We start from the raw sequence: 13,492 nt of genomic DNA on the forward strand, positions 1-13,492 counted from the left end.
TGTATAGAACATTACAGCGCAGTACAGGCCCTTCGGCCCTCGATGTTGCGACGACCTGTGAAACCATCTGACCTAAACTGTTCCATTTTCATCCATATGTCTATCCAATATCCACTTAAATGCCCTTAAAGTTGGCAAGTCTACTACTGTTGCAGGCAGGGCGTTCCACGCCCCTACTACTCTGAGTAAAGAAACTACCTCTCACATCTGTCCTATATCTATCACCCCTCAACTTAAAGCTATGTCCCCTCGTGTTTGCCATCACCATCCAAGGAAAAAGACTCTCACCATCCACCCTATCTAACCCTCTGATTATCTTATATGTCTCTATTAAGTCACCTCTCCTCCTCCTTCTCTCCAACGAAAACAACCTCAAGTCCCTCAGCCTTTCCTCGTAAGACCTTCCCTCCATACCAGGCAACATCCTAGTAAATCTCCTCTGCACCCTTTCCAAAGCTTCCACATCCCAGCCAATTTCTGATCCAAAGCTCTAAATCACCTTCAATCCCATACTTCCGTATTTTCTGCAATAGCCTACCGTGGGGAACCTTATCAAACGCCTTACTGAAATCCATATACACCACATCCACAGCTTTACCCTCATCCACCTGTTTGGTCACCTTCTCGAAAAATTCAATAAGGTTTGTGAGGCACGACCTACCCTTCACAAAACCGTGCTGACTATCGCTAATGAACTTATTCTTTTCAAAATGACTATAAATCCTATCTCTTATAACCTTTTCCAACATTTTACCCACAACCGAAGTAAGGCTCACAGGTCTATAATTACCAGGGCTGTCTCTACTCCCCTTCTTGAACAAGGGGACAACATTTGCTATCCTCCAGTCTTCCGGCACTATTCCTGTCGACAATGACGACACAAAGATCAAGGACAAAGGCTCTGCAATCTCCTCCCTGGCTTCCCAGAGAATCCTAGGATAAATCCCATCTGGCCCAGGGAACTTATCTATTTTCACACTTTCCAAAATTGCTAACACCTCCTCCTTGTGAACCTCAATCCCATCTAGCTTAGTCGTCTGTATCTCAGTATTCTCCTCAACAACATTTTCTTTCTCTACTGTAAATACTGACGAAAAATATTCATTTAACGCTTCCCCTATCTCCTCTGATTCCACACACAACTTCCCACTACTATCCTTGATTGGCCCTAATCTAACTCTGGTCATTCTTTTATTCCTGATATACCTATAGAAAGCCTTAGGGTTTTCCTTGATCCTATCCGCCAATGACTACTCGTGTCCTCTCCTTGCTCTTCTTATCTCTCCCTTTAGAGCCTTCCTGGCTAGCTTGTAACTCTCAAGCGCCCTAACTGAGCCTTCACGTCTCAGCCTAACATAAGCCTTCTTCTTCCTCTTGACAAGCGCTTCAACTTCTTTAGTAAACCACGGCTCCCTCGCTCGACAACTTCCTCCCTGCCTGACAGGTACATACTTATCAAGGACACGCAGTTGCTGCTGCTTGAATAAGCTCCACATTTCGATTGTGCCCATATGATGGCATGAAGAGAGCTCTTGGGCCAACCATCAAGAAGATCGCCCCCATCAAATCTAAATCAGGGGACATAATCACTGACCAACGCAAACAAATGGACCGCTGGGTTGAGCACTACCTAGAACTGTACTCCAGGGAGAATGCTGTCACTGAGACTGCCCTCAATGCAGCCCAGCCTCTACCAGTCATGGATGAGCTGGACATACAGCCAACCAAATCAGAACTCAGTGATGCCATTGATTCTCTAGCCAGTGGAAAAGCCCCTGGAAAGGACAGCATTACCCCTGAAATAATCAAGAGTGCCAAGCCTGCTATACTCTCAGCACTACATGAACTGCTTTGCCTGTGCTGGGACGAGGGAGCAGTAGCACAGGACATGCGCGATGCCAATATCATCACCCTCTATAAAAACAAAGGCGACCGCGGTGACTGCAACAAGTACCGTGGAATCTCCCTGTTCAGCATAGTGGGGAAAGTCTTTGCTCGAGTGGCGCTGAACAGGCTCCAGAAGCTGGCCGAGCGCGTCTACCCTGAGACACAGTGTGGCTTTCGTGCAGAGATCGACCGTTCACACGCTGTTCTCCCTTCGTCAGATACAGGAGAAATGCCGTGAACAACAGATGCCCCTCTACATTGCTTTCATTGATCTCACCAAAGCCTTTGACCTCGTCAGCAGACGTGGTCTCTTCAGACAACTAGAAAAGATCGGATGTCCACCAAAGCTACTAAGTATCATCACCTCATTCCATGACAATATGAAAGGCATAATTCAACATGGTGGCACCTCATCAGACCCCTTTCCTATCCTGAGTGGCGCGAAACAGGGCTGTGTTCTCGCACCCACACTTTGAGATTTTCTTCTCCCTGCTGCTTTCACATGCATTCCAAGTCCTCTGAAGAAGGAATTTTCCTCCACACAAGATCAGGGGGCAGGTTGTTCAACCTTGCCCGTCTAAGAGCGAAGTCCAAAGTACGGAAAGTCCTCATCAGGGAACTCCTCTTTGCTGACGATGCTGCTTTAACATCTCACACTGAAGAGTGCCTGCAGAGTCTCATCGACAGGTTTGCGGCTGCCTGCAATGAATTTGGCCTAACCATCAGCCTCAAGAAAACGAACATCATGGGGCAGGATGTCAGAAAAGCTCCATCCATCAATATTGGTGAACACGCTCTGGAAGTGGTTCAAGAGTTCACCTACCTAGGCTCAACTATCATCAGTAACCTGTCTCTAGATGCAGAAATCAACAAGCGCATGGGAAAGGCTTCCACTGCTATGTCCAGACTGGCCAAGAGAGTGTGGGAAAATGGCGCACTGACACGGAACACAAAAGTCCGAGTGTATCAAGCCTGTGTCCTCAGTACCTTGCTCTATGGCAGCGAGGCCTGGACAAAGTATGCCAGCCAAGAGCGACGTCTCAATTCATTCCATCTTCGCTGCCTCCGGAGAATACTTGGCATCAGGTGGCAGGACCGTATCTCCAACACAGAAGTCCTCGAGGCGGCCAACACCCCCAGCTTATACACACTACTGAGTCAGCGGCACTAGAGATGGCTTGGCCATGTGAGCCGCATGGAAGATGGCAGGATCCCCAAAGACACATTGTACAGCGAGCTCGCCACTGGTATCAGACCCACCGGCCGTCCATGTCTCCGCTTTAAAGACGTCTGCAAACGCGACATGAAATCCTGTGACATTGATCACAAGTCGTGGGAGTCAGTTGCCAGCGTTCGCCAGAGCTGGCGGGCAGCCATAAAGACAGGGCTAAAGTGTGGCGAGTCGAAGAGACTTAGTAGTTGGCAGGAAAAATGACAGAGGCGCAAGGGGAGAGCCAACCGTGTAACAGCCCCGACAAACAAATTTCTCTGCAGCACCTGTGGAAGAGCCTGTCACTCTTGTTCTAATTCTAATAGTGTAGGTCAGATGGTTTCACAGGTCGGCGCAACATCGAGGGCCGAAGGGCCTGTACTGTGCTGTAATGTTCTAATTCTAATTCTAGAATTGGCCTTTATAGCCACTCCAGGCGCTGCTTCACAAACCACTGACCACCTCCAGGCGCGTATCCATTGTCTCTCGAGATAAGGAGGCCCAAAAGAAGAAAGCTCCCTCTACACTGTCCCCATCAAACACTCCCAGGACAGGTACAGCGCGGGGTTAGATACAGAGTAAAGCTCCCTCTACACTGTCCCATCAAACACTCCCAGGACAGGTACAGCGCGGGGTCAGATACAGAGTAAAGTTCTCGGTTCAATTTTATGGGTTGGTGATGAGAAGCTCTGAGTAAATCTGATTTGAACTGAGAATGGAGTACCTGCTATTTTCTCGAAGCTGTCTGCAGTGACAGGCTGAGCCCCCAAAAGCCTTTGCCTCAAGTTAAACCGGTGCCAGTCCAGTTTGTAGTGCTCAGTCTAGAGAGACAGACAGATAGAAAGTTATGTTAATTGAAGAGCAAAGCTGTCAGTACAGCATCCGACACAAAGTGCCTGCTCCAGTTCCATGTCTGTGCTAAAATGAAGGCTTCCTGCCCTGACGCACCTCCCTGCACACGAGCTAACTGCGAAGGTGAAATCCCAGAGGCTAGTTTCCAGGTGTTGATAAAATTAACAAGAACCCCAATCCCAAGGTACACACAGTCCATTGCCCAGCGTAACCTGGGGAGCACACAGCCCATCGCCCAGCGTAACCTGGGGAGCACACAGCCCATCGCCCAGCGTAACCTGGGGAGCACACAGCCCATCGCCCAGCGTAACCTGGGGAGCACACAGCCCATCGCCCAGCGTAACCTGGGGAGCACACAGCCCATCGCCCAGCGTAACCTGGGGAGCACACAGCCCATCGCTTAGTCTTTACCTGGTCCTCTCGGTTGCCGAAGTTGCACTGACATGCTGAACAGTACATCTTGTCTGAGATCTCGGGCAGTGTCCGTCCTTCATTGACCACATCATCCTCTACGCAGGAAATGGTTCATTAGTTATTTAATACTCAACGTTACATTTACATATTGCATAGAATGTACAGCAAACAAGCCATTCAGCCCATCGAGTCTGTGCTGGATCTTTCAAAAAAATCCTGTTAGTCCCACTCCCCCACTCTTTCCCCATATCCCTGCAATTTTTTCTCAAGTATTCTTCCAATTCCATTTTGAAGTTACTATTGAATCTGTATCCACCACCCTATCAGACAGCACATTCCTGACCTGAACCATTCGTCGCATAAATAAGTTATTCACATCATCTCTGGGGCGACACAGTGGCGCAATGGTTAGCACCGTAGCCTCACAGCTCCAGCGACCCGGGTTCAATTCTGGGTACTGCCTGTGCGGAGTTTGCAAGTTCTCCCTGTGACTGCGTGGGCTTTCCCCGGGTGCTCCGGTTTCTTCCCACAGCCAAAGACTTGCAGGTGGTAGGTAAATTGGCCATTGTAAATTGCCCCTAGTGTAGGTAGGTGGTAGGAATATGGGATTACTGTAGGGTTAGTATAAATGGGTGGTTGTTGGTCGGCACAGACCCGGTGGGCCGAAGGGCCTGTTTCAGTGCTGTATTTCTAAATAAAAAAAATAAAAGTCTCCGTTTCTTTTGCCAATCATCTTAAATCTGTTCCCTCTAGTTTTTGACTCTTCATCCATTGAAAAGCAGTTTCTCTTTATCCGAATTCCTTCATAATTTTAAATACCTCTATCAGATCTCCAATTAACCTTTTCTGCTCTGAGAATAAACTGTCCAACAGCCCCAACAAACAAATTTCTCTGCAGCACCTGTGGAAGAGCCTGTTACTCCAGAATTGGCCTTTATAGCCACTCCAGGCGCTGCTTCACAAACCACTGACCACCTCCAGGCGCGTATCCATTGTCTCTCGAGATAAGGAGGCCCAAAAGAAAGAAAGAAGACAACCATCCAAGTTATACAATCCATATTAATGACTGAGTGTAAGATGCAAACGTTTTCTGATGTTACCAAGTCAGGTGGGAAAGTGAGGAGATGCAAAGAGGCTGCAGAAGGACAAGGTTCTTGACCCCTCCGCTAAGAGAAAAAGTTTCTTCCTATCTAACCTATTAATGCCCCTCATAATTTTGTATACCTCAATCATGTCCCCCCTCAGCCTTCTCTGCTCTAAGGAAAACAGCCCTAGTCTTTTCAGTCTCTCTTCATAGCTGAAATGCTCCAGGTGAACATCCTGGTGAATCTCCTCTGCACCCTCTCCAGTGCAATCACATCCTTCCTATAGTGTGGTGACCAGAACTGTACACAGTACTCCAGCTGTGGTCTAACTAGCGTTTTATACAGCTCCATCATAACCTCCCTGCTCTTATATTCTCTGCCTTGGCTAATAAAGGCAAGTATCCCATATGCCTTCCTCATCACCTTATCTACCTGTGCTGCTGCCTTCAGTGACTTATGGACAAGTACACCAAGGTCCCTCTGACCCTCTGTACTTCCTAGGGTCCTACCATCCATTGTATATTACCTCACACTTCTCAGGATTAAATTCCATTTGCCACTGCTCCGCCCATCTTACCAGCCCATCTATATCGTCCTGTAATTTAAGGCTTTCCTCCTCACTATTTACGACACCACTAATTTTCGTGTCATCTGCGAACTTACTGATCATACCTCCTATATTCACCTCTAAATCATTAATGTACACTACAAACAGCAAGGGTCCCAGCATCGATCCCTGTGGTACACCACTGGTCACAGGCTTCCACTTGCAAAAACAACCCTCGACCATCACCCTCTGCCTCCTGCCACTAAGCCAATTTTAGATCCAATTTGCCAAATTGCCCTGGATCCCATGGGCTCTTACCTTCTTAACCAATCTCCCATGCGGGACCTTATCAAAAGCCTTAATGAAATCCATGTCGACTACATCAACTGCTTTACCCTCTTCTACACATCTAGTCACCACCTCGAAAAATTCAATCAAGTTAGTCAGACATGATCTCCCCCTGACAAAGCCATGCTGACTATCCCTGATTAATCCCTGCCTCTCCAAGTGGAGATTAATCCTGTCCCTCAGAGTTTTTTCCAATAGTTTCCCCACCACTGATGTTAGACTGACCGGCCTGTAATTACCTGGTTTATCCCTACTACCATTCTTGAATAATGGTAGCACATTCACTGTCCTCCAGTCCCTCTCCTGTGGCCAGAGAAGATTTGAAAATTTGTGTCAGAGCCCCTGCAATCTCCTCCCTTGCCTCAAATAACAGCTGGGGATACATCGCATCTGGGCCTGGGGATTTATCCACTTTTAAGCCTGCTAAAACAGCTAATACTTCCTCCCTTTCAATGCTAATATGTTCAAGTATATCACAATCCCCCCTCTCTGATCTCTGCACCTACATTGTCCTTCTCCATAGTGAACACAGATGAAAAGTAATCATTTAAAATCTCACCTATGTCCTCCGGCTCCACACACAGATTGCCACTTTGGTCCCTAATGGGCCCTACTCTTTCTCTGGTTATCCTCTTGCCCTTAATATACTTATAAAATGCCTTACGATTTTCCTTTTTCTTGCCCGCCAGTGTTTTCTCATGTCCCCTCTTCGCTCTCGTAATTACTTTTTTTTTTAAGTACCCCCCCTACACTTTCTATAATGTAAGCTGTGAGGAGGACACAGAGGCTGCAAAGAGATATAAACAGGTTAAGTGAGTGGGCAACAAGATGGCAGATGGAGTATAATGCATTCACTTTGGTCGTAAGAATAGAAAAGCAGTATAGAGATGATGGTGAAACAAACCAGAGGTTGTATGATGCATGTCAGGTGAACTCATTGAGTATGTTCAAGACAAAGACTGATAGATTTCTAGAAATTAAATATATTAAAGGATATGGGGATGGTGCAGGAAAATTTAGGTGGAAGATCACCCATCATCTAGTTAAATGGCGGAGCAAACTCGAGGGGCCGAATGGCCTACTCCTGCTCCAATTTCCTATGTTCTTTAAGTGAGAACTAGGCCATATACAATAAGCTGAGAGCGGAGGTGAAGTGGAAAGTAAGACTGGGAAAGGAAGAATATGAAAATAAAACAGCAGTCAACATAAAGGGAACCCAAAGATCTTTCTACGGGAAAGTAAATAGTAAGCGAGTAGTAAGAGGAAGAGTGGGGCCTATTAGGGACAGGGAAGATAATATATGCATAGAGATGCAGGGCAAGGCTAATGTACTTGATGAGCACTTTATCAGTGTTCACTAAGGAAATGGAGGCTGACAAAATATCAATAGAAGCTGAGGCAATGGATAGGGTAAAAATTGAGAGGGGAGAGGTACTAAAAAAGCTGGCTATGCTTCGGGTAGATAAGTCACCTGGCTTGGAAGGCTTGCATCACAAGTTGCTAAAGGAAGTGGGGATGGAGATAGCGGAAGAGCTTGCCATTATCTGGATATGGGGGAGGTGCCAGAGGATTGAAGAGTGGCAAATGTGACATCTTTATTCAAGAAAGGGTGTAAGGACAGTCCTAGTAACTACAGGCTATTTAGTTCATCAGTGGTGGGTAAGGTTTTAGAAATAATAATCAGGGAAAATATCAACCAATACTTAGGTTTTTTTGTTCTTTCATGGGATGTTGTTGCCGCTGCCAAGGTCAGCATTTGTTGGCCATCCCTAATTTCCCTTGAACTGAGTGGCTTGCTAGGCCATTTCAGAGGGCAGTTAATAGTCAGCCACATTGCTGTGGGTCTGGAATCAGACCAGGTAAGGAAGGAAGATTTCCTTCCCGAAAGGACATGAGTGAACCAGATGGGTTTTTACGACAATCGATGATAGTTTCATGGCACCATTACTGAGATGGGTTTTCAATTCCAGATTAGTATTAATTAATTGAGTTTAAATTCCACCAGCTGCCGTGGTGGGATTTGTACTATGTCCCCAAGGCATTAGCCTGGGTCTCTTACTAGTTCAGTGACATTACCACTATGCCATTGTCTCCCTTCTTAACTCTTCGAGTTGATTAAGGATAGCCAGCATGGATTTGTAAAAAGTAGATCAGGCTTGACTAATCTAACTGAATTTTTTGATGAAATAACAGAAGGTTGATGAAGGGAATGTGGTGGATATTGTTTATATGGATTTTAAGAAAGCCTTTGATAAGATACCACATAAAAGCTGGTTATCAAAATTGAGACTCATGGAATAGGAGACCAGGGTCCAAGTGGATAAAAAAATTGGGTTCTGGATAGAAAACAGTGAATCGTAGTAAATAGTTGCTATTCAGACTGGAGGATGGTCGACAGTGGTGTTCCCCTAGGACCAGTGCTGGGACCACTGCTTTTCTTTTGCTGGATATAAATGACTTGGATCTTGGAATAGACAGACTCGAATTTCAAAATTTGCTGATAACGAAACTTGGAGGCGTGGCAAACAGAGAGGATGATATGAAAATCCTGCAACAGGAAGTAGATAGGCTAGGAGAATGGGCAGAAAAGTGGCAGATGGAAGGAGTAATGTGACACGGAAGTATTCAATGAATGGCCTGACACTGGGAAGTTCCGAGGAACAAAGGGACCTTGGCGTGTTTGTCCATAGATCTCTGAAGGCAGAAGGGCAGGTTAATAGGGTGGTGAAAAAGGCATATGGGACACTTGCCTTTATCAATCGAGGCATAGATTACAGAAGCAGGGAGGTCATGGTGGAGTTGTATAGAACTTTGGTAAGGCCACAGCTGGAGTACTGTGTGCAATTCTGGTCGCCACATTATAGGAAGGATGTGATTGCACTGGAGGGGGTGCAGAGGCGATTCACCAGGATATTGCCTGGGATGGAACATTTAAGCTATGAAGAGAGGTTGGATAGGCTTGGGTTGTTTTCACTGGAGCAGAGAAGACTGAGGGGTGACCTGATCAAGGTGTACAAGATTATGAGGGGCATGGACAGGGTGGATAGGGAGCAGCTGTTCCCCTTAGTTGAAGGGTCAGTTACGAGGGGACACAAGTTTAAGGTGAGGGGCGGGAGGTCTAAGGGGGATTTGAGGAAGAACTTTTTTTACCCAGAGGGTTGTGACGGTCTGGAGTGCCCTGCCTGGGAGGGTGGTAGAGGCAGGTTGCCTCACATCCTTTAAAAAGTACCTGGATGAGCACTTGGCACGTCATAACATTCAAGGCAATGGGCCAAGTGCTGGCAAATGGGATGAGGTAGACAGGTCAGGTGTCTTTAATGCATCGGTGCAGACTCGATGTGAATGTAATACAGACAAGTGTGAGGTAATGCATTTTGGCAGAAGGAATAGGGAAAGGCAATATATACTTAATGGCACAGTTCTAAAGAGTGTGCAGGAACAGAGGGACCCGGGGGTGCATGTGCATCGATCTTTGAAGGTGACAGGACATATTGAGAGAGTGGTTAGTAAAGCATATGAGATCTTGGGCTTCATAAATAGAGGTATTGAGTACAAAAGCAGGGAAGTTATGCTGAACCTTTATAAAGCTCTGGTTTGGTCCCAACTAGAGTATTGTGTCCTGTTCTAGTCACCACACTTCAGGAAGGATGTGAGGGTCCTTGAGAGGGTGCAGAGGAGATTTACCAGAATGGTTCCAGGGATGGAGGATTTTAGTTACAAGGTTAGTTTGGAAAAGCTGTGTTTGTTCTCCCTGGAGCAAAGGAGATTGAGGGGAGGTTTAATGTAAGTGTACAAGATTATGACAGGCTTAGATAAGTTAGACAAGGAAAAACTGTTCCCATTAACAAATGGTACAAGGACTGGGAGATGCAAATTGAAGGTTTTGGACAAAAGATGCAGGGGGAATATGAGGAAGCACTTTTTTTTACACAGCGGGTGGTAATGACCTGGAACTCGCTGCGCACAAGGGTGGTGGAAGCGAAGACGATCAATGACTTCAAGAGGAAGTTGGATGGTCACCTGAGAGAAATAGACTTGTCGGGCAACCAGGATCGAACCAGGGAGTGGGACTGACAGCATAGCACCGTGGAGAACCGGCATAGCGTTGATGGGCGAATGCCTTCTTTTTACTGTAAATGACTCTAGGACTGTACAAGGCATTAAACTTGTAAATGTTGATGTTCAGTGGGACTTGTGTGTACTTGCCTGAGAGGGGGTGCAGCAAAGTTTGACTAGATATGTTTTTGAAATGTATGAAGTTCAGTCATTAGGTCTATTCAAGACAGTGATTGATAGAGTTTGGGCAGTAAGGGAGTTAAGGGATATGAGGGTAGGTCAGGAAAGTGAAGTTGATGCATAAGATCAGCCGTGATTGTATTGATGGTGAAGCAAGTTCGAAGGGCCTTCTGTCCTACTCCTATTGCTTAGTTCTTATTGTGTTGACCTCTGTCTTGAATCTACTCAATGACTGAGCCTCCACAGCCCTCTGGGGTAGAGGATTCCAAAGATTCAAAGATTCTGATGAAAGGTCACAGACCTGCAACATTAACTCTGTTTCTCTCTCCCCAGCTGCCTGACCTCCTGAGTATTTCCAGCATTTTCTGTTTTAATTCAGATTATCAGCATCTGCAGTATTTTGCTTTTATTCCAAAGATTCACATCCCTGAGTGAAGAAATTCCTCATCTCAGTCCTAAAAGGCTGACGCATTATCCTGATATTGTAGCCCCGTGTTTTAGACTCTTCACCATAACAAGCACTGTCAGTCCTGCGATCACCAATCAGGGCTCTCATCTGTCTGATTTTCTCTTCATTTCCCTTCTCAATGGGGAAACATATTGTCAGCATCTATCCTGTCAAGCCCCTTAAGAATTTTATATGTTTCAATGAGATCACTTCACATTCTTCTAACTCCAGGGAATACAGGCCCATTCTACTCAATCTCTCTTCATCGGACAAACTCCTCATCCCAGGGATCAATCTCGTGACCCGGTCCCTCTAGGGTAAGTATGTCCTTCCTTAAATAAGGAGACCTGTAATAAAATGCGAGTTAGGCCACAGCTGGAGTACTGTGTACAGTTCTGGTCACCACACTATAGGAAGGATGTGATTGCACTGGAGAGGGTGCAGAGGAGATTCACCAGGATGTTGTCTGGGCTGGAGCATTTCAGCTATGAAGAGAGATTGGATAGGCTGAGGTTGTTTTCCTCAGAGCAGAGAAGGCTGAGGGGGGACATGATTGAGGTATACAAAATTATGAGGGACATTGATAGGTTAGATAGGAAGAAACCTTTACCGTTAGTGGAGGGGTCAATAACCAGGGGGCATAGATTTAAGGTAAGGGGCAGGAGGTTTAGAGGAGATTTGAGGAAAAATTTTTCACCCAGAGGGTGGTGGGAATCTGGAACACACTGCCTGAAGAGGTGGTCGAAGCAGGAACCCTCAACATTTAAGAAGTATTTAGATGAGCACTTGACACGCCATAGCATACAAGGCTACGGGCCAAGTGCAGGAATATGGGATTAGAATATTTCGGTGCTTGATGGCCGGCACAGACATGATGGGCAAAAGGGCCTGCTTCTCTATGACATTCCCACCTAGCTTTGTATCGGCAGCAGATACATTACTCTCGGCCTCTTCGTCCAAGTCATCAATCTAGACTGTAAATAGCTGAGACCCCAGCACTGATCCTTGCAGCACCCCACTAGTTACAGCCTGCAAACTTGAATGTGCCCCGTTTATCCCTACTCTCTGCTTCCTGTCCATTAACCAGTCCTCTATCAATGCTAATATATTACCCCTAACTCCATGAGCCATTATCTTACCTATTAACGTTTTATGTGGCACCTTAACGAATGCCTTTCAGAAATCCAAGTGTACCGCATCTACTTGCTTCCTTGAAGATTGTCAAACACAATTTCCCTTTCGTAAAATCATGTTGACTATGTCTGACCATACTATGATTTTTTTTAAAAGTGCGTTAAGACTTCCTTAATAATTGATGCCAGCATTTTCCCAATGACTGATGTCAGGCTAACTGGCCTGTAGTTCGCTGTTTTCTCTCTCTCTCCTTTCTTAAAAAGTGATGTTGCTAACTTTCAATCTGCTGAGACCGCTCCAGAATCTAGCAAATTTTGGGAAATCATAACTAGTGCATCCACCATCCCAGCGTCTACCTCTTTTAGAAGCCTAGGGTGTAGGCCATCTGGTCCTGGGGATTTGCCAGATTTTAGTCCCTTGGGTTTGTCCAATACTTTTTCTCTGCTGATATCAATTACCTTAAGTTCTTCACAGATGTCAGCCCCATGGCCACCCTCTATTTCTGATATGCAACTTGCGTCTTCTATTGTGAAGACACAAAATATTTGTTCAATGCCTCTGCCACTTCGATTCACTGTGGAGGATCCGTGATGCTGAGGAAGTCGTGGATAGCACGTTTAGTGAGGTGGTCACACCGCAGGTAATGGCAGCACAGGCAGAAAAAGGATGGGTGACCACCAGACGGAGTAGTAGGCACAGGCAGGTAGTGCAGGAGTCCCCTGTGGCCATCCCCCTCTCAAACAGATATACCGCTTTGGATACTGTTGGGGGGGGAATGTCCTCCCATTGGAAAGCAGCAACAGCCAAGTTCGTGGCAACACGGACGGCTCTGCTGCACAGGAGGGGAGGCAAAAGAACTGGGAGAGCCATAGCGTTGGAGATTCAATTGTAAGGGGAACAGACAGGCGTTTCTGTGGCCGCAAACAAGACTCCAGGATGGTATGTTGCCTCCCTGGTGCTAGGGTCAAGGATGTCTCGGAGTGGCTGCAGGATATTCTGAAGGGACATGGCGAACAGCCAGTGGTCGTGGTACATGTCGGTACCAACGACAGAGGTAGAAAAAGGGATGAGGTCCTGCAAAATGAAATTAAGGAGTTAGGAGCCAAATTTAAAAATAGGGCCTCAAAGGTAGTAATCTCAGGATTGCTTCCTGTGCCACATGTTAGTGAGTATAGGAACAAGAGAATAGACCAGATGAATGTTCTTTTGGGCCTCCTTATCTCGAGAGACAATGGATACGCGCCTGGAGGTGGTCAGTGGTTTGTGAAGCAGCGCCTGGAGTGGCTATAAAGGCCAATTCTGGAGTGACAGGCTCTTCCACAGGTGCTGCA

At 46.3% G+C, this 13,492-nt stretch overlaps 1 protein-coding gene across 4 annotated transcripts in view; it reads right to left on the bottom strand.

Annotated features, from left to right (window-relative positions):
• The window catches only part of ankzf1 (ankyrin repeat and zinc finger peptidyl tRNA hydrolase 1), a 100,841-nt gene that overhangs the window by 80,989 nt on the left and 6,360 nt on the right, over positions 1 to 13,492 (bottom strand). For all 4 annotated transcript variants that reach the window (XM_068034702.1, XM_068034701.1, XM_068034699.1 and 1 more), the window contains exons 2-3: positions 4,361 to 4,458; positions 3,822 to 3,918 (exon numbers count right to left, since the gene is read on the bottom strand). In XM_068034702.1, the coding sequence (XP_067890803.1) occupies positions 3,822 to 3,918; positions 4,361 to 4,458 (195 nt within the window). The remainder of the gene's footprint in view (positions 1 to 3,821; positions 3,919 to 4,360; positions 4,459 to 13,492) is intronic.

This window comes from Heterodontus francisci, chromosome 7 (genome assembly GCF_036365525.1).
Source record: "Heterodontus francisci isolate sHetFra1 chromosome 7, sHetFra1.hap1, whole genome shotgun sequence".
NCBI classification, from domain to species: Eukaryota; Metazoa; Chordata; class Chondrichthyes; order Heterodontiformes; family Heterodontidae; genus Heterodontus; species Heterodontus francisci.